Consider the following 25,545-nt stretch of genomic DNA (forward strand, 5'->3'; position numbering starts at 1 on the left):
TGACCAGAGCCCTCGTGTTACTGTTTGTCCTTTTTACAAGCAGATGAAATTTGCCATTCAATATTTTACCACTTGCAAGTCCAAATCGCCACTTGCACTTCTAATGTCACGCTTGTTCTGTTCTGCAGAGGCCAGTAAAAGCACGAATCACTTCCCCTAAATCACTGAGGGACCTAGAAGAGACCTGAAATTCCTCCTTTTTGAAATCTTAGAGACTACGAAGAATACAGAGAATACAGAGTGGAAGAGAGGACAAAGGAAGTCTCAATTGCAAAAAGGGATTAGCCGATGATGTGTGGGTTTTCGATGGGTGGCACACTGAGGGTGCTCAGAATATGCAGCTGACAGTTTCAGGTTGATGCGAAGGCATACCTACACCCTGGAGTTAGAAACACAGTGCACTCAGCAAATATGTTTGAGCACATTCTCTCAAGCAGGCAGGTCTACTAGGAATACGGCGGTGAACTGTGTAACTCTGCCTTCAGTCTCTCAGGGAGAGTTAGGCAGTAAATAAAATCGAGGTGGTAACAGGTCCTACGGGGAAATGCAAGTCAGGAGAACAACAGGGCATGTTCATGTGGGGGTAAGAATTTAGCTGTAAATGGGGATGGGGGGCGGTGTCAGGAAAGCTGAAGAAATAAGGTAACAGCAAGCATCTAGCAGAGGTGGCGGGAAAGAGCAGCAAATATAGAAAACAGAGGGAAAGGGTGAGGAGTGAGAGCAGAGAGCAGAGAGCGTCAATGCCCAACGTATCCATTTATCTACTTAAATATTTACTGAGCACCTGCTGTGTACCAGTACTCTATACCATGTGCAGGGAAAACAGACATGACTGACACAGACCCAGGCCTCCGGCAGCTTGCAGTTTGGAGATAACCACTAACTAGTACAGCTACGTGGCGAACAGCCACCCTGATCCACTCCTGAGCTGCTGTCCGCAGAGCTCCCCTGGTGAAGGTCTGTAGACACACTTACCCACCCACTGACATTCACACATGCAAAAACAACACCAAACCAAGCCTCACAGACACACTTAAGAAGCCAGTTGTATGACATCTGCCAGGAAACAGTAATTAGCTAAGCTTATCTTATATCGTATTCATTATCCTCTATACAGAGCTGCCTGTCATTTGCAGACTTTAGCTGGCCGATACTTAGTCCACCACTGAAAGTTGTCAGTGGTTGAGAGGGGAAAAATCAAACTCAAAAAAAAACCCAAATCACTCAAAGTGCCTCCAACCCTGTCCTAATTGCCTGGACGCTGTATATATACACTCTGCTTCCCTCCCCTCATTTCGCTTTGTTCTACCCAGGCACACTTTAGATGCCTTGTTTCTTAAGTCTGCTGTGTTTCAGGGCACCTGGGGGGCTCAGTCTGTTAAGCGTCTGCTTTCAGCTCAGGTCATGATCCTGGGCTTCTGGGATCATGATCCTGGGGATCTGGGATCGAGTCCCACAGCAGGCTCCTCTACCCTTCCCCCTGCTTGTACTCGTGCTTGCTCTCTTTCTCTCAAAAATAAATACATCAAGTCTTTTTAAAAATAATTTTTTAAAAAAGTCTGCTGTGTTTGCCCAGATTCGTTTATTTGGGATAGGAACTGGCAGCGATTGAGTTCCCGCTAGGTACCGGTCACTGCGCTAGGCATTTTATACCCAATATTTCTAATCCCTGCAGCAATCTCACAAGGTAGGAATTACTGGTTTCGGCTTATGGATATGGAAACTGAGCATCAGAGAGGTTGAGGAACTTGGCCAAAGTTAATAAGCAGCAAGGCTGAGATATTGAACCAGGACTGCCTGACTCCCCTATCCAAGTTCTTTCTCCTGTACCAGCTGGATGCATCAGGGTTTCAAAGTCAAAGCTGACATGCTGTGTGACAGCAAGATTTGGCAGTTATAGTGCGGGAGAAAGAGACAAAGCAATGACTACGTTGCAGGGTAATTTTTGCTATGAGGGAGAGATGTATTCAGTTTGGTATAATGGAGCAAAGGCCCCTATTTAAAGGTGTACATACGGGGCGTCTAGGTGGCTCAGTCATTAAGCATCTGCCTTTGGCTCAGGTCATGATCCCAGGGTCCTGGGATGGAGCATCAGACTCCCTGCTTGTCAGGAAGCGTCCTTCTCCCTCTCCCACTCCCCCTGCTTGTGTTCTGTCTCTCACTATCTCTCTCCATCAAATAAATAAATAAAATCTTTTAAAAATAAAAAATAATAAAGGTATACCCACCTATGACCTGTGGGAGCCAGGATTGCCAGGTCTTTCTTAAGGAAAGTGGGTAACCTTCACTTTTATGTGACCTCTCCTGGATTTTAGAGGAGGCCAACACTACTCCGGACAAAAACCAGACACAAAACGTGTCTTTGGCCAACCGTTGGTAAGCCCGGGGCTAGAGGGTCGTGGAGAGGTCAAGGGCAGGAAGACAAGTTAGGAGGCCATTTGGAGGCATGAAGGTCACCGGACCCAGGTCAGATGCCTCCCTTTTGAGATACCCCTGGGGATGTTCCTTTGGACGCTGACACCAGCACCTAGGCTTGGCAAATATGACCATTTGGGTTAATTTTCTAAATAGCCCTGCTATTAGAATGGAGAGGAACTATTTGCGGGAGTGGGCACAGTCTTTACTAAGGGAGAACGGCTGTGCGGGACCCAGCTTTTTAGGCATTTTGGACACCTGTACATGAAGGCACTCAACCCTCTGCCAGGTCCTTCCCTCCGCCTCAGCAAAGTGGCTGCATACAGACTACAAGACGCAGGAATCCAATCAGAGAACCGAAGCGGCCCTTAGACTCACGGAAGGCCTGGGGCTTGCTCCCAATTCCCTCCCTGCTTCTGTCCCATTGGGCTGGCAGAAACAATGCCGAGGAGTCTTCGGAGGTGGACAGGGCCACAAAGAGGGATGTAGAACCCAAGCGGAGGTGACGTGTGGAAGGAAGGGTGGACCTCCGCTGTCAGGAGTGAGCCCTGTTACAGGACCGCATGGGGAGAGGGACAGACAGACAGACAGAAGGTACTCACGATGATCTGCAACTTCCCTATCCTAATCAGGGTGTCATTATGTCATCCTTACAGTGAGTCTAAGCCTTGCTTATTGTCGAGTCGGGTGTCACCTCCTCCAAGAAGCCCTCCCTGATCGCCCTCACCCCACTGCACTACATATGCCTCCTCTCAAGCTTCCAGAATCTCTTGCCTAATAGTCTTATAATGATTTGTTTGTGTGGCGTCAACACCAGGCATGGTTGGCCCTCCTTCTAGAACAGCAAAGTCACATTTGACCAAGTGGTCTGGAGAGATTCTTGACTCTTGAGTTCTTATCTTCACGCAGGGTCCACAACCACTCTTGCTAAAGAAAAAAAAAAAAAAAGAAGAAGAAGAAGAAGCAGGTGCCTTAGTCACACTACTCCTACAGAAGCATTGTTATTGCTGTGAATAATTCAAAAAATTAAAACAGATAAGACCTTTAAAAAAAAATCAGTGCGGTGCTTTAAAATATGAAGATAAAGGTATTGGCGGCCCATCAAGTGAGACAGGCACCTTTTTGGGAACAGGGATGAATGTGCTCGGCCATCCACCCTCACCTGGGACGGCTCCGTGATCCACGGTTGGACGCCAAGGCAGGAGAGGAGCACAAATGAGGGAAAAGAAGGGAGTTTCGCTTGCAGGTGCTTACGTATCCGTGTTTCCCCCTCCAGAAACAGAGCTTCTGGCCTTTATTACAAAAATACTCGAGCCGCTGGGCGGTCCTCTAACAGATGAGCTTGAAGCACGTTCTGGAGTTAGGGCTGGTAATATTGCCCAGGCACGCTAATGAAGCATTTTGTCAACAGAATCTTAATTTACGTCTGTCCAGAGGGAACTGAGGGAATTTACTTTCCTGGCCGCCAGAGAAGGGGGTGGGGAAGACATGAATCAACAGGTCGAGAGAGGACGGCTAGTGCGGATTTAGGCTCACACTTGTATCTTTCTAAGGATGCTCTGATTTCTCCCCCCCGCCCCCGGTTCGAGAGGTCTGGTGGGCTACAAGCTGGGACACATTTCCAGTTTCTTCCTTCATTAGACGGCGAGTGGGGGGGGGGGGGCGGTCCACACCATTTACTTAAATGTGAATTCCCAGACCGGGAACTTCAAACAAAGTTTTTACATTGAAAATAGTAGCAATTTTTCTGCCAGGGGTGGTTCGAATTCAGCTGTACTTGCCATCAGCATAATAATATAGAGCTGGTAGAAAAGGGAATCACTCATTAACAATTCGCCAGAGTGACTGATCTTTTCAAGGCCCTGCTTAAAGTCTCTTGGCGGCTTCCCACTGCCCTGAGAATAGAGCATAAAGCCCTGCCCCCACCCGCCTGGGGAAGGGGGTCAGGGGGGAGCTCTGCTGCCTCCCCAGCCTTTCCTCTGGCTTCTCAGAGCGTCCTCGGCCCCGGGGGACCCTTCTGTTCCCAGGACCTGCCTCGGTGTCCTTCTGGTGCTGGAGATACTCTCCGTCCGGCTAACCCCCAGGTCTCAACGTAGTTCTGACGCCCTGACCAAGTTCTGTCCTTCTGACTTACAGACCCCCGCAGCCCACACCTCCCTCCCTGAACACTTCTGTTGTCAAGACGAAGCAACCGCTGACGTCAGGAGCATCCACCAAATGTTAACTTTCTACCCATTGTCAGTGGCCTTGCCCTCTCCTTCCTGCATCGTATGCTCAGGAGGGTAGAACACGCCTGTCGTGTTCCTCCCACAATGAGGACTGGGCTCGATTTGAATCATAGGTGCTCAATAGACATTGGTGGAATGAAGGAATAGACCCAAATTTGTTGGCTGGAGATAAGTGGGGTGGGGGTTACTGTTTAATGGTTACAGGGTTTGTTTGGGATAATGAAACCCTTCTGGAGATGGATGGGGAGGGGGTGTACAATGAAATGGATGCACGTAATGCCACTGAAATGCACATAAAAATGCTTCTGTTGTAAGTTTATGTGATGTATATTTTACCACAATAAACAATTGTGTTGAATGAGTGCACGGTTGACTCTTTTAGCTTAGTCTTATTCAACACTAATATTTTAATTCAATCAATATTCATAGAGTGCCTACTATGGGTAACAGAGTAAGGTACACTCTCTGACTGATGGGATAGTCTGTAAAATACAAGCAAATTTCACACCCAATCACCCTTTCTATGGAAACACTTTTAATCTAGACAGACAGGTGTTTTTTTTTTTTTTTTTTTTTTTTAAGATTCTATTTATTGATTTGACACAGAGAGAGAGAGAGAGAGTGCAGCAGCAGAGGGAGAGGGAGAAGAAGAAGGGGGGAGAAGCAGACTCCTCACTGAGCAGGGAGCCTGATGTGGGACTTGATCCCAGGACCCTGGGATCATGATCTGAGCTGAAGGCAGACGCTTAACCTACTGAGCTGCCCAGGTGTCCCAGAAAAGATCTTATTTATCTTTATACCCCAAGTCGCAAGCACATAATATGTGCTCAACTAATGTTTGCTAAATCAAAAATAGGGCATTGACAATAGTCCAGTGTTTAAGGAGGTCTTTCCTCATTACAAAACGCTCCCTGCACCAAATCTTATATGGGGTCTCTGTCTTTCTTTCTTCTCCTTTCTCTTTCCTTCACGTTAACAGCCATCCCTGCCTGACTTGGCGGTTTCCTCAATTTCCTTAACCTTGTTTGGCCAGCTGTCTTTAGCTGTTCATCTCTTGCTCTCATTTGCACATGTCTAAGCAAATTTTACTATTTTTTTTTTTTTTTTTTTTAAAGAAAGGCAGACTGCCACATGCAGCAGCTCTTTTGGATGTGTCTGGAGTCTTGGAAGCTTGACTACCCTATGTTCTCCTACAAGTGGACCTTGAGAGCTTGTTTGGAGGTTCTAGCGGGGGAGCACAGCTACTCAAATACCCTTGACCGAAGAACGGTCCTCTCCTCGGTCGGGGAAGTCATACTGTCGACCAAGCACGCAGCTTCGGGAGGGACACACACAGAGCAGTGAGGAGGAAGGGGACACCCACCTAGCCAGCCAGATCAGCCGAATCAACCCTGGCAATCAGTGGGGTGACAGATGTCGCAGCCAGATCTCCCTCACATCCCAAATCTCACTATTTTATACCTTCTGTGCCTTCTGCAAAGTCCGAGTCCTGGAGAAGAGTTACACTTGTCTCTGAGGAGAAAGATGAGTAGGGATAAGACAGGCTTAGCAGATGGGTTGGGCAACACACCCTGGAATCTCCAGACCCCCCCCCAACCCCGCCTGTCCCCAAACCTTCTGGGCATCTTTGGGGCGAGGGGTGAGTAAGACACACGGCGTCTCAGTAAGCAACCACACACCGTTTGCCCACTTGCTGTCAGCAAGTGACTGTCAGTTGCCCGGTGGTTTCTTTCACTTTCCACTGAATTAACTTCAGTCTTTTCATAATGGACGGAAGTAGATAAGAAGATATGGTGCAATAAAATATTAGGCAGCACTGTAGAGAAGGGAACATCAAAGCACAAAGCTAATCAGAGTGATAAAGAATATTCTGTTTGCGAGTCTGTGTCAAACAGCCTGACCAACAGGAGCGGTCTTTTGTAGGACTTGGCTTTCCAAGGTAGACACCATGGAACGAAGCCAAGAGGTGCAGAGATCACATTGGGCTTCCATGCATCAGATGCATGGACATGGAGGTGGACTTCCCATTCCAGAACCATCTTCCTGATAGGCGTGACATAGCAGAGGGCTTCTGCGAACAGCCTCGAGCCAGGCTGCAAGACATAGAATCCACCCCCCTTACTTCCTACCTTCTGTGAACTGAGGCAAGTTTCCTGATCTTTCTGTGCCTCAGTTTTCTCATCTGTAAAATGACAATAATGATATACTTATTCAGGGAGTTTCCATGAGCATGAGATACACTAATACTAACTTGCAAAGCCCTTAGAACAATGCCAGGCTATTGAGTATTATATCAACATTTGATAAGTAAATAAAATCATAAATATAGTTAATGCACACCTTAGCACCCTCTGGCTTACAAAAGAATTTCATGTAGTTAGGATTACATCCCTTTTATGGATAGGAAAATAAGGTTCCCTAAGCATTTTGAGTCAAGGCTGATTAAAAGGAAAAATGAGCATATAATATCTTATATTTCTTTTTTTTAATTTTTTTTTTGAAAGAGAGAGTGCATACAAGCAGGGCAGAGGGAGAGGGCGAAACAGACTCTCTGCTGAGCAGGGACCCCAACATGGGACTTGATCCCAGGACCCTGAGATCATGACTGGAGCCGAAGGCAGACGCTGAACCAACTGAGCTACCGAGGCATCCCAGTATCTTTTATTCCTTATCCTTTCTCCAAGGGAAAGGATCAGCTCTCTTTTTTTCCTATTTCCACTGAAAAGAGCAGTTCAGCGGTTAATCACTTAATTTTTATTTGATTATTGTGATAATAAGTAGAATAGTTGTCATTCAAATAAAATATAGTTTGTATCGGTGTATATATGATGTGTGGCATGTGTCCATTCTAAGAATACTTACCCGTTGATCTTTATTATTACTATGGGTCCATCTTTCCTTATTGCTCAAGGACCAGTATTAAAATGAATTTCATGCATATTAGTCTTAATGGTGTATGTTACTCTTACACTCCAACACCTGGGTTGAAATTCAGGCTAGCTGCCAGTGGCTTACTGTGGACTTTGGATTGAGAGAAGCTTCTCTTTCTTCTCTTTCTTCACCCATACTCAGAGTTACATGAGAAGTTTGTCCTCTGTTCTACAGTCATTGGCCTTTTCCTATTTTAAATAGGATGGTATGCATGGGCAAGGGTTCTTGAAGCAGCAGGACGAGCGAGAGGAGCAAGGCTGCCTTCCTCCCCAGACCCTGCAGAGCGGTGTTAAGTATACAGACTTCGAAGCTGGGGGCTCATATTAATGATACCATATATACGATATATAATTCATGCCATATTAGTATATCGGGCACTAAACCCCAGCTCTGCTATTTACTACCTGTGTGACTTTAGGCAAGACACTCCGTCTCTGTCCACTTTCTCATTCACAACATAGAAGTAATGGCAGAATCTGCCGTGCTGGGAAATGGAAACATTACATGAGTTAATGAATGTTAAGTATTTAGAACAGGCTCGGTTCATGGCAAACATGGGGTGAATGTTAGCTGTTAGCTCTATGCTCTGTTTTGCTCAGGACTTTCACGAGCCTCTTGTCTAAGTCAATGGCTTTCAAACACTCTTGCCCATGATCTTCAGTAAGAAATCCATGTTATATCCCAACCCAGTACACTCACACATAAAAAACTAAATGGAAACTTAGCAAAACATGAATACTCTTGTACCTGCACTGTACTCCATTAATTTCTGTTAATTCTGTTCCCCTTTAAAGAAAAATACTGATAGTTCCCTATGAGATAGATTTCATAATCCACCAATGACTCCAATTGAAAACGCCTGCTCTTTGGTACCAGTGATATGCAGAATAATGTCTCTCTGACACATTCATGCCCTAATTCCTAGACCCTACGTTTTGTTACCTTAAGCAGCTAAAGGAACTTTGCAGATCTGATTAAGGTTACAGACTTGGAGAGGAGAGAATTCAACTCGATTGTCCAGGTGAGCTCAGTCTAATCACATGAGATTTTTTTAAAAGATTTGTATTCATTTACTTAAGAGAGAGACAGAGATAGAGAGTAGGGGAGGGGGCTGAGTAGGGAGCCTGACGAGGGGCTCGATCCTAGGACCCCGAGATCATGACCTGAGCCAGAGTCAGACACTTAACTGACTGAGCCACCCAGGAATCCTTCATGTGAGATCTTAAAAAGCAGAGAAACTTCCCTGGCTTTGGTCAGAGAGAGATGTAAAGGAAGAAAGACTCCTTCTGCCGTGACCAGTGGTGAACCTGGTGAAGGTGCTGGCTATGAGCCAAACTAGGGCTGCTGGCTTCCTCCAGAAGCTGGAGAAGGCAAGGAAACAGATTCGACCTTAGAGCTTCCAGAATGGAATGCAGTCTCCAATGAGACCCATGTCAGGCTTCTTCACTCCAAAATAATACATTTGTGCTGCTTAAGACACCAGATGTGTGATCATCTGTTATAGCAGCAACAGGAAACTGATACACTACCTAAGCTTGAAAACCTGACTTCACCTTTAACGACTCTCTCTTCCTAGCCTCGTGCCTTTCAATGAATCACCAATGCCTTCTGTTTCACCTTTGAGTGTCTCTGGTCCAATCCACACGCCTGCCCAATTTTCACGGCCACTGCCCTCACTCCGGGCCCCTGGATCTCTCTCTGGGACAATGAACCCTCCTAGCTGCTTTCCCTACTTCTGTGGCCCCCACATGCTCCACACCCTCCTCCTTCTGGCTTTCAGAGTCAACCTTCTCAATGACCAATGTGATGACCTCTCGGGACTTTTGATGCCTCATCATGCCCACAGGATAACATTTGAGGTCTTTGGGAGATATTTAAAGTGCTTCAGACGACCTGGCTTCAAATCCCCGAGGATATGTTTCCCTACTGCAATTTTCCCTATTCTTGTTCCTTAGAATATCGAATTTATAAAGTTACTTCACCGTCTCACTTTATTATACTTAGTGGTTTAATTTTCTTTGTTGTTTTGGCCTTAAAAAATTGCTTCTTGGGAACCAAAGAAGCATCCCTGCCTGTCAATCAGCCCACAGATTTTGTACCCCAACCAAGATCTCCAAGTGTCTCATTTATAATATGGCCCTCCAACTATAACACGTTTTACTTTTATTATTTTTTTTTTGAGATTTTATTTATTTATTTGACAGACAGAGATCACAAGTAGGCAGAGAGGCAGGCAGAGAGAGAAAGGAGGAAGCAGGCTCCCTGCGGAGCAGAGAGCCCAATGCGGGACTCCATCCCAGAACCCTGGGATCATGACCTAAGCCAAAGGCAGAAACCCACTAAGCCACCCAGGCACCCCACGTTTTACTTTTTAATTAGGGTGTTGGTGGCATAGAGAACTCTCTTTTCATGCTTGGGAAAAGTAAACAAATTTGCCAAGCAGTATACTCTTTATTTGCATCTTTTGTATTAACGAGCCTCATTCAAAATGTGTACCAGTCTGTGTATTTGAAAGGTCCTGCGGGACCTAATGTCCAAACGTGATGCTGGAGGAATGTGTGATGTTGTCCCCCTGCCCTGCCAGCAGGAGTCCAGCATACTTTCTCATAGTCCGTATGTGAGAAGGAAGGCCATCCCCTATCAACCCAAGGCCCCTTGCCTTGACCCTGACCCCAAGGCTTCTCTGGCATTGCGCTTTGTTCTACATATCCCTTGTGGTTTAGCCAACTCACTCAGATCAAGGGCACAATTAAGTTTTGCTGCAGCCAGAGGAAATTTTATTTTATTTATTTATTTTTTTAATTTAAAGACTTTATTTATTTATTTGACAGACAGAGATAACGAGTAGGCAGAGAGGCAGGCAGAGAGAGAGGGGGAAGCAGACTCCCCGCAGAGCAGAGAGCCCTATGTGAGGCTCGATCCCAGGACCCTGGGATCATGACCCGAGCCAAAGGCAGAGAGAGGCTTTAACCCACTGAGCCACCCCGGGTGCCCCCAGAGGAAATTTTAGATGACAAAGTGCAAACGGTTGTAAAACACTGTATTAGTTTATGGTGTGCCTGGGTGGCTCAGTCTTTGGGCATCTGTCTTGGGCTTGGGTCATGATTCTGGGGTCCTGGGATCAAGTCCCACACTGGGTTCTCTGCTCAATGGGGAGTGTGCTTCTCCGTCTCCCACTCCCCCTGCTTGTGTTCCCTCTCTCATTGTGTTTCTCTCTGTCAAATAATAAATCTTAAAAAAAAACAAACCCCGAATACATTGTATTAGTTTAATCCAGCTGCTGTGACAAATTTGCACAGACCTGAACAAAAGGAATTTATTTTCTCACAGTTCTGGAGCCTAAAAGTTCCAGATTAAGGTGTCCGTAGGATTGGCTTTTTCTGAAACCTCTCTCCCTGGCGTGCAGATGGCCACCTTCTCGCTGTGTCCTCATGTGTCTTTCTCTGCGCACACATCTTCCTGGAGTCTGTCCGTGTGTGCAAACTTCCTCTTCTTATGAGGACACCAGTCAGATTGGACGGGGCCCAAGTTAATGGATTTATTTTAACTTAATGGGTTTTAATTTTAACTTAATCACCTCTTTAAAGTCCCTGCAACCCAATATAGTTCCATTCCAAGTTACCAGAGGTTTGGATCCCCCCCCCCCACTTAAGATTTATTTATTTATTTATTTGATGGGGATGGGTGAAGCACAGTCAGGGGGAGGGGGAGAGGGAGACACAGGCTCCCTGCTGAGCAAGGAGCCCGACTTGGGCTGAATTCCAGGATCCCAAGCTGGGGCTTGATGCCAGGATCCCAAGATCATGACCTGATCTGAAGGTAGACACCCAACCAACTGAGCCAGCCAGGCGCCTCTGGGGGTTTGGATTTCAACACGGATTTGGGGAGTGCGCTGGGACAGACTCAGCCCAGAACAAAGAGTAAGGGCATTGCCTCCTGAAACTCTGATTTGCACACTCCCTTTCTCCTAACAAATTCCTCTAGGGTGCTGCTCAAAACTCCTCTTAGGGTCCTTCTGTTCAGGTGCTGTGGATCCTCAAGGCTGGGCTCTACCCTGTGCCCCTACTTTCATCTCTAGAAGAATCATGATTTTTTACAGGGTGGGGGAGGGCCTCATACACCTGCCCCATATTTTTTGGTTATAATTTTCACACGTCACAGCCAGCTTATCAGCAACTCAGCTCGCCCAGCCGTGCCATAAGAACCCTGTTCTCTCTCCCTTCTTCCTGATGCTTTTTGCTGAGACTCTTTTGAAGACTATCCTCTGCCCTTATGTTAGCATTAGAGATGCTGAGGTACCATGCTCCACTCTTCCTGGCTTTTTTCTCCCCTTTATGCCCTGTTTTCTTTAAAAGCAACTTTCAGTATTACTCTATACTCTTTGCTGTATGCAGTCCCCAAAGTCCCACTCACCCCCCCTCCCCCGAGCTTGAATCCAGATTCCCAGACACATCGTCTTTCCAATCAGAAATTCATAAAGTGTGGAGTGCCTGGGTGGCTCAGTCAGTTGAGTGTCCGACTCTTGATTTCAGCTCAGGTCATGATTTCAGGGCTGTGAGGTCGAGCCCCACGTCGGGCTCTGTGCTGAGTGTGGAGCCTGCTAGGATCCTCTCTTTCCCTCTGCCCCTGCCTCCATTCCCTGTCTCTCTCTCTTTCTCAAATAAATAAATAAATCTTAAAAAAAAAAAAAAAAGAGAGAGAGAGAGTCTTAAAGATCATTTTCAATAAGACAGCAACACCACCTTCCTTTAAAATTTTCAGCTGTATAATTTGGGATCCTTTCCTCTTTGCTTCAGATCACAGCTTTTTTTTTTTTTTTTTTTTAAATTTTTTAACGTGACATTGTTGCTTCATAGACCAGGGTCAAATATGACCACTATACTTAGCCACGCGGGAGGGACACCCTGGCCCTTGGCTATGGTCTGGGAGCCGCGGGGTAGCTCCTCAGAAGCGAGTCAGGAGACCAGCAATGCAACATGCTGGCAATGGCCATGGATTTGGGGACAGATAGCTCATGCCTTGAGCAATCACAAGTCCAAGGTCCGTGGCCTCTCCTGGGAAATCTGGTGGTTAGTACAGGTAGATATTCAGAGAACGGACGCGGGTAGCATAACTAATCTACACGGAGACTTATTTACAAGACTTCTGTTTTGTTTTGTGTTTTAGTTGGGTAGTTGTGTGTGTATGTCAAGTGGGCATTAAAGGGTCCCAGCCTAAGGCAGTGTCACCCTGAGGGACGCTGAGAGAAACTCTGGTCCCAGGATTTAACATCTGAAAAACCAAATTTGATTCTCGGGCGCCTGGAGCATCATGTTAGCATCCGTGTCTTTGCTTTGATCTTGCTTAGCTGGGATCTGATTATTTGCATTCAGGGTTTGCATTAATATTCAGGCTAACGAACAAGCAAGCCTGAAAATGCTGAGGTTGGCTGGCCAGCCCCCTTGTTAACCACTATAATTGAGGTAGGGTTGTGGTCATTAATATAAATGACAGTGACTCTCCTCAGTCATCTGGTCAGGAGGAAAGAGCATCGAACTAAGAGCAAAGGATCTGGTTCAAATCTCAGCCCCCTCTGGAACATTATTTTCTCCTCTCGGAGACATTTCCCTCACTTGCTAAAAAAATGAGAGGACTATCCTTAACATTTAATTTGCATTTTTGTAAAAATAACACACACATTGTTTAATGGTCAAATAATACTACAAGGCTTATCACAGAAAACAGCAATTCTTATGAAGAGGGCCACAATGACATCTCCCATCCCGCAATGCTCTTCTTCTGAGACCTTGACTCCCCTTCCTGGAAATGGAGGGGTCTGTGTTTTCTCCCTGCTAATCAGGGAAAACCCTTGTAACTGCTTTGACTGGCAGAGTATTATGTATTGGTCGGGGTTCCCCAGAGAAACAGATCAGGATATATATAGAGATACAGACAGACAGACAGAGAGACAGACAGACACATTGATTTACAATCAGGTATTGGCTCCCCCAGATATGGAGGCTGAGCAATCCCATGTCTGTCTTCCATGAGCTGGAGAAGGCCCAAGCAGTGTAGTTGTAGTTCAAAGACCCAAGAGTCTGGAGCTCTGAGGGCAGAAGACAGACGTTTCAACTCAAGTGGTCTGTGAGAGAGCGACTCCATCCTTCCTCCAACTTTTTGTCTTATTCAGGCCCTCAAAGAATTAGATGATGCCCCCCCGCACACGGAGATCCACTTTACTCAGTCTACTGAATCAAACACTAATCTCTTCCAGAAACCTCAAATGGATGCCTGCACAAATACTGTTTAACCAGATAGCTGGACATTCCGAGATCCAGTCAAATTGACACAGAAAATGAACTATCATAGATGCGATGTGATGATATCCTGTTCTCTTGGGACATTCACCTCTGGGACCCTGAGCTGCCAAATGAAGAAAAAGCTCAAATTAGCCTACCTGGAGAGACCCCATAGAAAAGCCCTGGGAGAGGGAGACGGGATGAGAGGTGTGGCTAGGCTCCAGCTGCTCCAGCCCCACTCCATTTCCTGCATCCCAAACCACCCAGCAGAGCCCTTCCTGAAATCCTCAGGCCTAGGACCCTTGAGAGGCAATGCCTACAGTGGTTGTTACGGTTGAAAGCCACCAAGTTCTGGCCAATGTGTTACCTGCTTGTAGTAACCATAATGCTTCTGAACCAGCTCACGGTTCAGTATCATTCTGTTGAGAGCAGACTGTTTCCTTTCTTTTCCTTTTTGAAGAAAGAAAGGGTTGGGGATGGCGGACAGAAGGGGAGGGAGAGAAATCCTCAAGCAGGCTCCAGACCCAGCATGGAGCCCAGTACAGGGCTCAATCCCACGGCCCTGAGGTCATGATCTAAGCTGAAATCAAGAGTCTGATGCTTAACCTACTGAGCTACCCAGGCACCAATCTCTTTCCTTTCTTCTAGCACCTTCTTCTTACCATACATAACTCCAGAAGAATTAATATGCTTATACAGGTATCCATCTCAGACATGCTACAATTTGACTTTCTCTTTGGTCCATCTTCTATTATCCCCTCTTTCCATTTCTACTTCCTCAATCACTTAAACATAATTATATCAAAATCTTGGCTTAAGTCAGTATTTATCTTTTGCCTTATCATTACTACCATGCAAGCACTGCTCACTGCTGAGCCAACTGACTCTTGACCACTACATTCCCTTTCTTTTTTTTTTTTTTTTAAGATTTTATTTATTTATTTGACAGAGAGAAATCACAAGTAGATGGAGAGGCAGGCAGAGAGAGAGAGAGGGAAGCAGGCTCCCTGCTGAGCAGAGAGCTCGATGCGGGACTCGATCCCAGGACTCTGAGATCATGACCTGAGCCGAAGGCAGCGGCTTAACCTACTGAGCCACCCAGGCGCCCTACATTCCCTTTCTTATTTCTCACTTGCCCACTTGCTCTGTTTCTCATATCATTACCACTTCATCCTGCCACACTCCTCAATTAGATTGCAAAAAAAAAAAAAGTCAAACTAGAGTGTGAAGACGAAAGATAGTCTACGTGGTTAAATCCAACATGCAGTCTATCCATCCATTTCCAATGCCCCTGGCATCCATTGTCTTGGAGCCTCTGGTCCCCTGTGCCTCAGTGGACTGGTATGCTCTCCAAGTGCAACTTCTGTCCAGAGGTTTCCTGTTGCCTCTCCCCTGCAGCAGGCCCCTTTCTTCCTGACTCCTTCTTGCATTACTGCCTCGTTTAAGTGGAGCACAACCTCTAGGGGCTTCCTCCGGGAGGAGGTGCAGGAAGGGGAAGTGCTGAGAGTTTCTTTGGCAGAAAATGTCTTCATTCTCTTCTGTCACGTGATTAATACTTGGCTGAAGTAGAGGATTCTGGGTTGAAGATCTTTTCTTCTCAAAAGTTTGAAGGTGTTATTCTCTGGTCTTTCCAGTATGCAATGCCATTCTTCTTCTTCTTTGTTTTTTTTTTTTTTTTTTTTTTTAATTTTTTTTTTTTTTTTTTTTTTTTTTTTTTTACAGAGAGAAATTACAAGTAGATGGAGAGGCAGACAGAGAGAGACAGAGGGAAGCAGGCTCCCCGCTGAGCAGAGAGCCCGATGCGGGACTCTATCCCAGCACCCTGAGATCATGACCCGAGCTGAAGGCAGCGGCGTAAACCACTGAGCCACCCAGGGGCCCCAGGCAATGCCATTCTTGAGAATTCCCCTGCCATTCTGATTCCAGAATCATATTTTGAGACTTAATTTTGTTGTTGTTCTAGAGACACTTCTGGCATTTCCTCTTAATCTCTGGTGTTCTGAATCAGTATGAAGATAAGACTGAGTATAGATTTTGTTCTCCTTCATTTTTCTGGATAGGCCCTTTGAATCTAGAGGCCTGCTTTCCTATTCTCAGAAGTGCATGACTTCTTTTCTTCTCTCTGTTTTATTTCTTAAATCTCTATTAGTTGGCTATTGGGTTACCTGAATTAATCCTTTCAGTTTTAAAATCTTTTCTTCCAAAAGATAAAAATAAAATAAAATAAAAAAAAAATCTTTTCTTCCTTATTTCCAATCTTTCTATGTTATGGGAAATTTCCTTATTCTTAAAAATTTGCTCTCATTTTGTCTTTTCTCTCTGAGAATTCCAATTAATTTCTGAAGGTGTTTTTGGCTCTGTTTCTAGCGTTGGCTTTGCTTTTGTACTCATCTATTATAGTTTCTGCCTTTCATAGGGGACTCTTCACTCCAACGTTCAGCAGTCGCATTACACAGTGATGTGGTAAGAAGCTGAAAGGAAACATGGCTGGTGCTTGGTAAAGCTGTTTCACCGCAGGGCAACAGGCCCACCTCTCTAGGCTGGCAATTCAGTGTTTTAGCTGAACACTCATGAGAGTCATCCTTCTGCCTGATGATCGGCTGTACACCTAGGTGACAGGGTTCCCTGCTCAGTTGGGAATCTACTTCTCACTTTCCTTCTGCCCCTCCCCCTGCTCATGCTCTTTTTCTCTCTCAAATAAATAAAATCTTAAAAAAATCATTCTATCCACTCGCCGCTGCCGGGAGCCGGGGAGGGTGTCCCCCGGGTCCGCATGGCGCGGACCTCTGACCCTGGAGCCTCGCAGCCGCCGGGAGCCGTCCCCTTGGGTCGTCGCCCGGGCCACCCGTCGTTCCTCGGCCCCGAGGGGCCCGGCCGGTCGCGCTGTGGGGAGAGGTCAGCATGAGCCGGGGAACCCAGCGGTCCGGCGCCGGGCGGGGGGCGGCCGCAGTGCAGCTGCTGGTCACCCTGAGCTTCCTCCCTCGCGTCGTCGAGGCCCAGGGAGTTTGGGGACACATTTGCATTTCCAGAGGGAGAGAAAGAAACAACTGGGAATTTCTGGTTTCCATTTTCTGATCATCTGTGCATAGATTCCTCCAATGGATCATACAAATGATCTTTAACCACCTGGGTACCCCCCCCCCCTTTTTATAAAAATTTTAATCGAGAGCAAAATTCCAGTCGGAATTAAAGCTGGGAGTTCTAATAAGTACTCAAAAGTGGCAAACGATACCAAAGAATTAGAAGACTGTGAGCAAGCTAATAAACTGGGAGCAATTAACAGCACGCTAAGGTGTGTACACATGAAAATCAGTTTAATCAAGATAGTTATTTTGTCTACCACCCTGAGAAGTTTTCTCCTGCTCTTTGGAAATCGCTCTGGTCCTTTTCTTCCTGCCCCTGCATTGCCCACTTCGAAGGCCACTGGTTTTAACCCAGCGCCATCTTGACAGGAAGTCCCTGGTAAAGACTAGGAAGTTGTGACCAAAGAAGCGTTCATTGACTGGGCGAGATATGATGATTCACAGGATCATTTTTGTGAACTTGATGGTATTTAACAAAAAATGCTACTCCATTCCAGAGATCCCTTGGTAAGAGCAATGATGTATCAGTCACCTCTCATCAATATAGTGTTAACTAATTTTTTAACATTGGCTGTTTATATTATAAAAATGGAAGAGATGTCCTATAAGAATTTAGGATTTCATAATTTAAAAATTAGTAATTTTTATATTATGTGTAGTCCTGAAACATATAAACCATTTTACTGGTTGGATTACCACTACTTCTCTGAGTGGTAATGTTTGTGTATGTCCCAATGATTTATATATACAATTTTTTAAAACACTTCAGAGTAGCTTTAGAGTCATCGTCTAGTTATTTCAGTTATGTAAAACCTTTTGATTAAAACAATCTGAAGAATAAAAAAAATCATTCTATTTATTTATTATAGATTTATTTTAATTTATATAATTTTTTAAAATTTCATCATCATGATAAATGTATTATTTTTTTCTCTTTTTTTCTTTATATATTCACATTTTCTTCCATTTTTTAAATGAACATATAATGTGTTATTTGCTTCAGGGGTACAAGTCTGTGAATAATCAGGCTTACACATTTCACAGCATTCACCATAGCACATACCCTCCCCAATGTCCATAACCTAGTCACCCTCTCCCTCTTCTCCCGCCCTTCCAGCAACCCTCAGTTTGTTTCCTGAGATTAAGAGTCTCTTATGGTTTATCTCCCTTCCTGGTCCTATCTCATTTCATTTTTCCCTCCCTTTCCTTCACGAGCCCCCACCCTGCCTCTCAAATTCCTCATATCAGGGAGATCATATGATAATTGTCTTTCTCTGATAGACTTATTGCACTCAGCATAATACCCTCTAGTTCCATCCACGTCATTGCAAATGGCAAGATTTCAGGTTTTTTGATGCTACATGGTATTCCATTGTATATATATACCACATCTTCTTTATCCATTCATCTGTTGATGGACATCTAAGCTCTTTCCATAGTTTGGCTATCGTGGACATTGCTGCTAGAAACATTTGTGTGCATGTATCCCGTTAGATCACTACATTTGTATCTTTAGCCTAAATACCCAGTAGTGCAGTTGCTGGGTCATAGGGTAGCTCTATTATCAATTTTTTGAGGAATCTCCATACAGTTTTCCAGAGTGGCTGCACAGCTTGCATTCCCACCAACAGTGGAGGAGGGCTCCCCTTTCTCCGCATCCTCGCCAGCACTTGTCATTTCCTGACTTGTTAATTTTAGCCATTCTGACTGGTGTGATGTGGTATCTCACTGTGGTTTTGATTAGTATTTCCCTGATGCTGAGTGATGTTGAGCACTTTTTTTTTTTTCCAGAAAACCTTTTATTGGATAACTGATAGTCTTCTAACAATGTGTATGTAGGGGTGTGTGTGTGTGTGTGTGTGTGTGTGTGTGTGTGTACTCATGATCTCATGAGTACTTATGCTCTCCTTTATCTCATCTATCCCTGCACCAACCTTCCCTTTGGCAACCACCAGTTTGTTCGCCATATTTATCTGTTATTTTGTTTGTCTCCCTTTTTTTTTCTTTGTTAATTTGTTTTGTTTCATCATTTTTTGTATTGTTTCATTGTTCATTTGTTTCATTTTTTTTTTCATTTATTCATTTGTTTTGTTTGTTTCATTTGTTTTGTTTGTTAAATTCCACATAGGATTGAAATTATATGACATTTATCTTTCTCTAACTGATTTATCTCACTTAGCATTACACTGTCTAGCTCCACCCATTTTGTGGCAAGTGGCAAGATTTCATTCTTTTTTTTTTAATTTTTAATTTTTTATAAACATATATTTTTATCCCCAGGGGTACAGGTCTGTTGGCCATTTGGATGTCTTCTTTGCAGAAATGTTTGTTCATATTTTCTGACCATTTCTTGATTGGATTATTTGTTCCTTGGGTCTTGAGTTTGGTAAGTCCTTTATAGATTTTGGATACTAGCCCTTTATCTGGTATGTCATTTGCAAATATCTTCTCCCATTCTGTCAGTCACATTTTGGTTTTGTTGACTGTTTCCTTTGCTGTGCAAAAGCTTTTGATCTTGATGAAATCCCAATAGTTCATATTTGCCCTTGCTTTCCTTGCCTTTGGCAATGTTTCTGAGAAGAAGTTGCTGTGGCTGAGGTCAAAGAAGTTGCTGCCTGTGTTCTTCTCAAGGATTTTGATGGATTCTTACCTCATATTGAGGTCGTTCATTCATTTTGAGTCTATTTTTGAGTGTGGTGTGAGGAAATGGTCCAGCTTCATTCTTCTGCGTGTGCCTGTCCAATTCTGCCAACATCATTTGTTGAAGAGATTGTCTTTTTTCCATCGGACATTCTTTCCTGCTTTGTCAAAGATTAGTTGACTATAGAGTTGTGGGTCCTTTTCTGGGCTCTCTATTCTGTTCCACAGATCTATGTGTCTGTTTTCATGCCAGTACCATAGTGTCTTGATGATTACAACTTTTTTTTAAAGGATTTTATTTATTTATTTGACAGAGAGAGAGGAAACATAAGCAGGGGGAGTGAGAGAGCGAGAAGCAGGCTTCCAGCTGAGCAGGGAGCCTGATGTGGGACTTCATCTCAGGACCCTGGGATCATGACCTGAGTTGAAGGGAGATCCTTAATGACTGAGCCACCCATGTGCCCTGATGAATGCAGTTTTGTAATAGAGCTTAAAGTCTGGAATTGTGATGCTGCCAACTTTGGTTTTCTTTTTCAACATTCCTCTGGCTATTCGGGGTCTTTTCTGGTTCCATATAAATTTTAGGATTATTTGTTCCATCTCTTTGAAAAAAATGATGTTATTTTGATAGGGTTTGCATTAAATGTGTAGATTGCTTTAGGTAGCATAGACATTTTCACAATATTTATTCTTCCAATCCGTGAGCATGGAACGCTTTTCCATTTCTTTGCATCTTTCTCAATTTCTTTTATAAGTACTTTAGTTTTCTGAGTACAGATTCTTTGCCTCTTTGGTTAGGTTTATTCCTAGATATCTTATGCTTTTGGGTACAACTATAAATGGGATTGACTCCTTAATTTCTCTTTCTTCTGTCTTGTTGGTCTATAGAAATGCAACTTATTTCTGTGCATTGATTTTGTATCCTGACACTTCGCTGAATTCCTGTACATGTTCTAGCAGTTTTGAAGTGGAGCCTTTCGGGTTTTCCACATAAAGTACCATATCATCTGCAAAGAGTGAGAGTTTGACTTCTTCTTTGATGATTTTAATGCCTTTAATTTCTTTTTGTTGTCTGATTGCTGAGGCTAGGACTTCTAGTACTATGTTGAATAGCAGTGGTGATAGTGGACATCCCTGCCATGTTCCTGACCTTAGGGGAAAAGGTCTCATTTTTTTCCCATTGAGAATGATATTCACTGTGGGTTTTTCATAGATGGCTTTGGTGATATTGAGGTATGTACCCTCTATTCCTACACAGTGAAGAGTTTTGATCAAGAAAGAATGCTGTACTTCGTCAAATGCTTTTTCATCATCTATTGACAGTGTCATATGGTTCTTGTTCTTTCTGTTATTAATGTATTATATCACATTGACTGACTTGTGGATGTTGAACAAAACTTGCAGCATGGGAATAAATCCCACTTGGTCATGGTGAATAATCCTTTTAATGTACTGTTGGATCCTATTAGCTAGTATTTTGGTGAGAATTTTTGCATCCATGTTCATCAGGGATATTGGTCTGTAATTCTCCTTTTTTTGATGGGGTCTTTTCTGGGTTTGGGTTCAAGGTAATGCTGGCCTCATAAAATCAGTTTGGAAGTTTTCCTTCCATTTCTATTTTTTTAAAGCGTTTCAGGAGAATAGGTATTCATTCTTCTTTAAATGTTTGGTAGAATTCCCCTGAGAAGCCATCTGGCCCTGGCCTCTTGATGTTGGGAGATTTTTGATGACTGCTTCAATCTCCTTACTGGTTATGGGTCTGTTTGGGTTTTTTATTTTCTCCTGGTTCAGTTCTGTAGTTTATATGACTCTAGGAATGCATCCATTTCTTCCAGATTGTCAAATTTGCTGGTGTATTGCTGCTCATATGTTCTTATAATTGTTTGTATTTCTTTGGTGTTGGCTGTGATCTCTCCTCTTTCATTCATGATTTTATTAATTTAGGTCTTTTTTCTTTTTGATAAGTCAGGCCAGGGCTTTACCAATCTTCTTAATTTTTTCAAAGAACTATCTTCTAGTATCGTTGATCTGTTCTACTGTTCCTTTGATTTCTATTTCATTGATTTCTGCTCTGATCTTTATTATTTCTCTTCTCCTTCTGGGTTTAGGGTTTATTTACTGCTCTTTCTCCGGCTGCTTTAAGTGAAGGGTTAGGTTGTGTTTTGGAGACCTTCCTTGTTTCTTGAGAAAGGCTTGTATTACTATATACTTTTCTCTCAGGACCGCCTTTGCTGTGTGCCACAGATTCTGGACAGTTGTGTTTTCATTTTCATTTGTTTCCATGACTTTTTTTTTTCAATTCTTCTTTAATTTCCTGGTTGACCCATTCATTCTTTAGTAGGATGCTCTTTAGCCTCCATGTATTTGAGCTCTTTCCAACTTTCCTCTTGTGGTTGAGTTTTAATTTCAAAGCATTTTAGTCTGAAAATATGCAGGGAATGAGCTCAATCTTTTGTTAGATCTTCTTGTTGGAAAGACCCTTTAAGTATTGCATAGTGTCCTTCCTCATCTCTTCTTACAGTCTTTGGCTTAAAATCTAATTGGTGTGATATAAGGATTGGCACTCCAGCTTTCTTTTGATGTCCATTAGCATGGTAAATGGTTTTCCACCACTCATTTTAAATCTGGAGACATCTTTGGGTCTAAAATGAGTTTCTTGCAGAGAGCATATCAATGAGTCTTGTTATTTTATCCATCCTGATACCCTGTGTCTTTTGATTGGGGCATTTATCCCATTTACATTCAGGGTAACTATTGAAAGATATGAATTTAGTTCCACTGTATTGCCTGTGAGGTGACAGTTACTGTATATTGTCTCTGTTCCTTTCTGGTCTGTTACTTTTAGGTTCTCTCTTGGCTTAGAGGACCCCTTTCAGTGTTTCCTGTAGGCCTGGTTTGGTATTTGCAAATTCTTTTAGATTTTATTTGTCCTGGAAGCTTTTTATCTCTCCTTCTATTTTCAATGAGAGCCTAGATGGATATAGTATTCTTGGCTGCATATTTTTCTCGTTTAGTGCTCTGAATATATCCTGCCAGTCCTTTCTGCCCTGCCAGGTCTCTGTTGGATAAGGCTACTGCCAATCTAATATTTCTACCACTGTGTATTACAGACCCAAGCTGCTTTCAGGATTTTTCTCTTTGTCATTGAGACTTGTAAATTTTACTATCAGATGCTGGGGTGTTGATCTATTTTATTGATTTTGAGGGGGTTTCTCTGTGTCTCCTGGATTTTGATGCTTGTTCCCTTCCCCAAATCAGGGAAGTTCTCTGCTATAATTTGCTCCAATATACCTTCTGCTCCCCTCTCTCTTTCATCTTCTTTGGGATTCCAATTATTCTAATATTGTTTTGTCTTATGGTATCACTTCTCTCTCGAATTCTCCCCTAATGACCACGTGGTTGTTTGTCTTTCTTTTTCTCAGCTTCTTTATGCTCCATCATATGGTCTTCTATATCATGCATTCTCTCTTCTGCCTTATTTATCCTGGCAGTAAGAACCTCCATTTTTTATTGCACCTCATTAATAACTTGTTTGATTTCAACTTGGTTAGATTTTAGTTCTTCTATTTCTCCAGAAAGGGTTTTTATTTATCCAGAAAGGGCTTTTCTAGTGTTTTCTATGCTTTTTTCAAGCCCGCTAGCATCTTGATAATCATCGTTCTGAACTCTGGTTCTGACATCTTACTAATGTCTGTATCTATTAGGTCCCTAGCTGTCAGTACTGCCTTTTGTTCTTTTTTTTTTTTTTTTTTTGAAGTGGATTTTTCCACCTTGTTATTTTATCCAGATAAAAATAGATGAATAAGAGAACAAAATACTAAAAAAGTAGCAACGACCCCAGAAAAATATACATTAAGCAAATCAAATGAGACCTGAAACTGGGAGAAGAAAGGAGGAAAAAAATTTTTATACACATTTGTATATATGTATAAAAAAATTTTTTAGACTGGTGAATATGGTGAATAAAACAGAGCCACACACTTGATTCTGGGTGTATTTTGGTCTGTTAGAAGAACGTGACTCCCAAAATTTTAAAGAAAGAAAAGAAAGAAAAATTTATATATATACAAAAATGAGAGTACTCATGATAAAAGGATGAAATATGACTGTAACAATGAAAATTAGAAAAGATTCTAAAAAAGGAATTGGTAAGATAAGAAGTTGGTTGAAAAAAGAGTGGGGGAAAGGAGAGAATGTGATTAGGCTGGAGACTAGAACAAAGCCATATGCTAGATTTAGGGTATATTTTGGTCTGTTAGAAGAAACTGCATCCCAAAATTTTAAAGAAAGAAAAACTTATATTATACAAAAAATAAGGTTAAATACAATGAAGAGCTAGAACGACTTAAACAATGAAAATTTAAAAAGATTTTTAGAAAGGTATTGATAAGATAAAATAGTTTTAAAAGGTTAAAGTAGGCAAGAGGAAAAATTTTTAAAAATAGAATAAGAAAAAAAAATTAAAACAATTTAGCTTTGAATGGAAGACTAAAGAATCATGGGGAAAAAGCCATGAATTCTGTATGCTGCGTTCCACTAGCTCTTCTCATTGACCAGTGATCTTGGTCTTGGCTGGATGTTCTTGCTGATCTTCTGCTGGAGGGTCCTGTTGCCCTGATTCTCAAATGTTTTTGGCCGAGGTGGAACTGCACCGCCCTTGCCGGGGCCATGCTAAGCAATCTGCTCGGGTTCACGCTCAGAGCTTTTGTTCCCTGAGCGCTTTCTGTATGGCTTTGGAGGACTGGAATGAAGATGGCGGCTGCCCAGTCTCTGGCCTGGAGGAGCCAAGAGCTCAGGGCCCCACTCCTCAGTGCACCTTGGAGAAAAGCCATCAGTCCCTCCCATCTCCCTGGTCTCTGGCCACACTCCGAGCTCACCCGGCCTGTGACTGAGCGTTTCTATCTCTGGTGGATGGCCCCGTTTGGAGTCTCCAAACCTGGCAGATTCCTGCTGTGCTCCCACACCACTCCTCCTGGAGGAGGAAGGCGAGTCTCCCCGGATCTGATACTTATAGAGTCCCTGCTCAAAAAGCAGTTCCCCGGCTGTGGCTCGGATCACAGTTTAAGGTAACCCCAAGCTGAGAGCCCCTCCTCGACTCTGTCTTTGTAGCCAGCTTCCCTGTTCTGATACCTGGGGGCTCCGCCACACTCAGACACCCCCGGTCTTTCTGTGACCCCAAGGGTCCCCAGACCACACTGTCCCCATGAAGGCTCCACCCCACTTAGCCTCTGGAGTGATGTCCCTCAGTGAAGCAGACTTCTGAAAGTTCTAATTGTGTGCTCCGCTGCTGTGCCACTTGCCGGGAGCTGGCCCTTCCCCCCATGATCTATCCTCTCATACATCACTGGATTCACTTCTCCACACGTCCTACCTTTCAGAAAGTGGTTGTTTTTCTATTCCCAGAATTGCTGCTCTTCTTCTCTTCTATCTCTTGTGGAGTTTGTAGGTGTTCAGAATGGTTTGATAACGATCTAGCTGAACTCCTGGGATCCCATTTAGGTCTCCTACTCCTCCACCATCTTGCTCCTCCTGTGATAAATATATTCTTTAATCCCTATCCCTTATTCTCTTATTTCCCCATCCATCTGTCCCTCTCCCCTGCCCCACTGACCAGCAGTGTGTTCTTTATAGTTAAGAGTTTGGTTTTGGTTTGTGTCTTTTTTTTTCCTTTGTTTGTTTATCTTCTTTCTTAAATTTCACATGTGAGTCAGATTGTACAATATTTGTCTTTCTCTGACTTATTTCTCTTAGCATAGTACTCTTTAGCTCTAGCCACATCATTGCAAATAACAAGATTTCATTCTTTTTTATGGCTGAGTAATATTTCACCACATATACCACTTTTTTTTACATGAACACATTTTATTATTATTTTGCTATATAACATATTAGTGAATATACTCAGTGCATTTCCTCAAATGCCAAATGAGACACAAGATAACATCCTTTCTATTCCTGAAAACCTCAGTA

General features: G+C 43.4%; 1 protein-coding gene across 1 annotated transcript; it reads left to right on the forward strand.

Annotated features, from left to right (window-relative positions):
• Positions 1-16,585: 16,585 nt before the first annotated feature.
• Positions 16,586-17,769, forward strand: LOC132026321 (ERO1-like protein beta). The gene is made up of 2 exons (XM_059414230.1): positions 16,586-16,912; positions 17,020-17,769. Exons 1-2 carry the CDS (start codon positions 16,754-16,756, stop codon positions 17,299-17,301), a joined length of 441 nt encoding a protein of 146 aa, XP_059270213.1. The 5' UTR covers positions 16,586-16,753; the 3' UTR covers positions 17,302-17,769.
• The last annotated feature ends 7,776 nt before the right edge of the window (positions 17,770-25,545 follow it).

Source organism: Mustela nigripes, chromosome 10, assembly GCF_022355385.1.
Source record: "Mustela nigripes isolate SB6536 chromosome 10, MUSNIG.SB6536, whole genome shotgun sequence".
NCBI lineage: Eukaryota > Metazoa > Chordata > Mammalia > Carnivora > Mustelidae > Mustela > Mustela nigripes.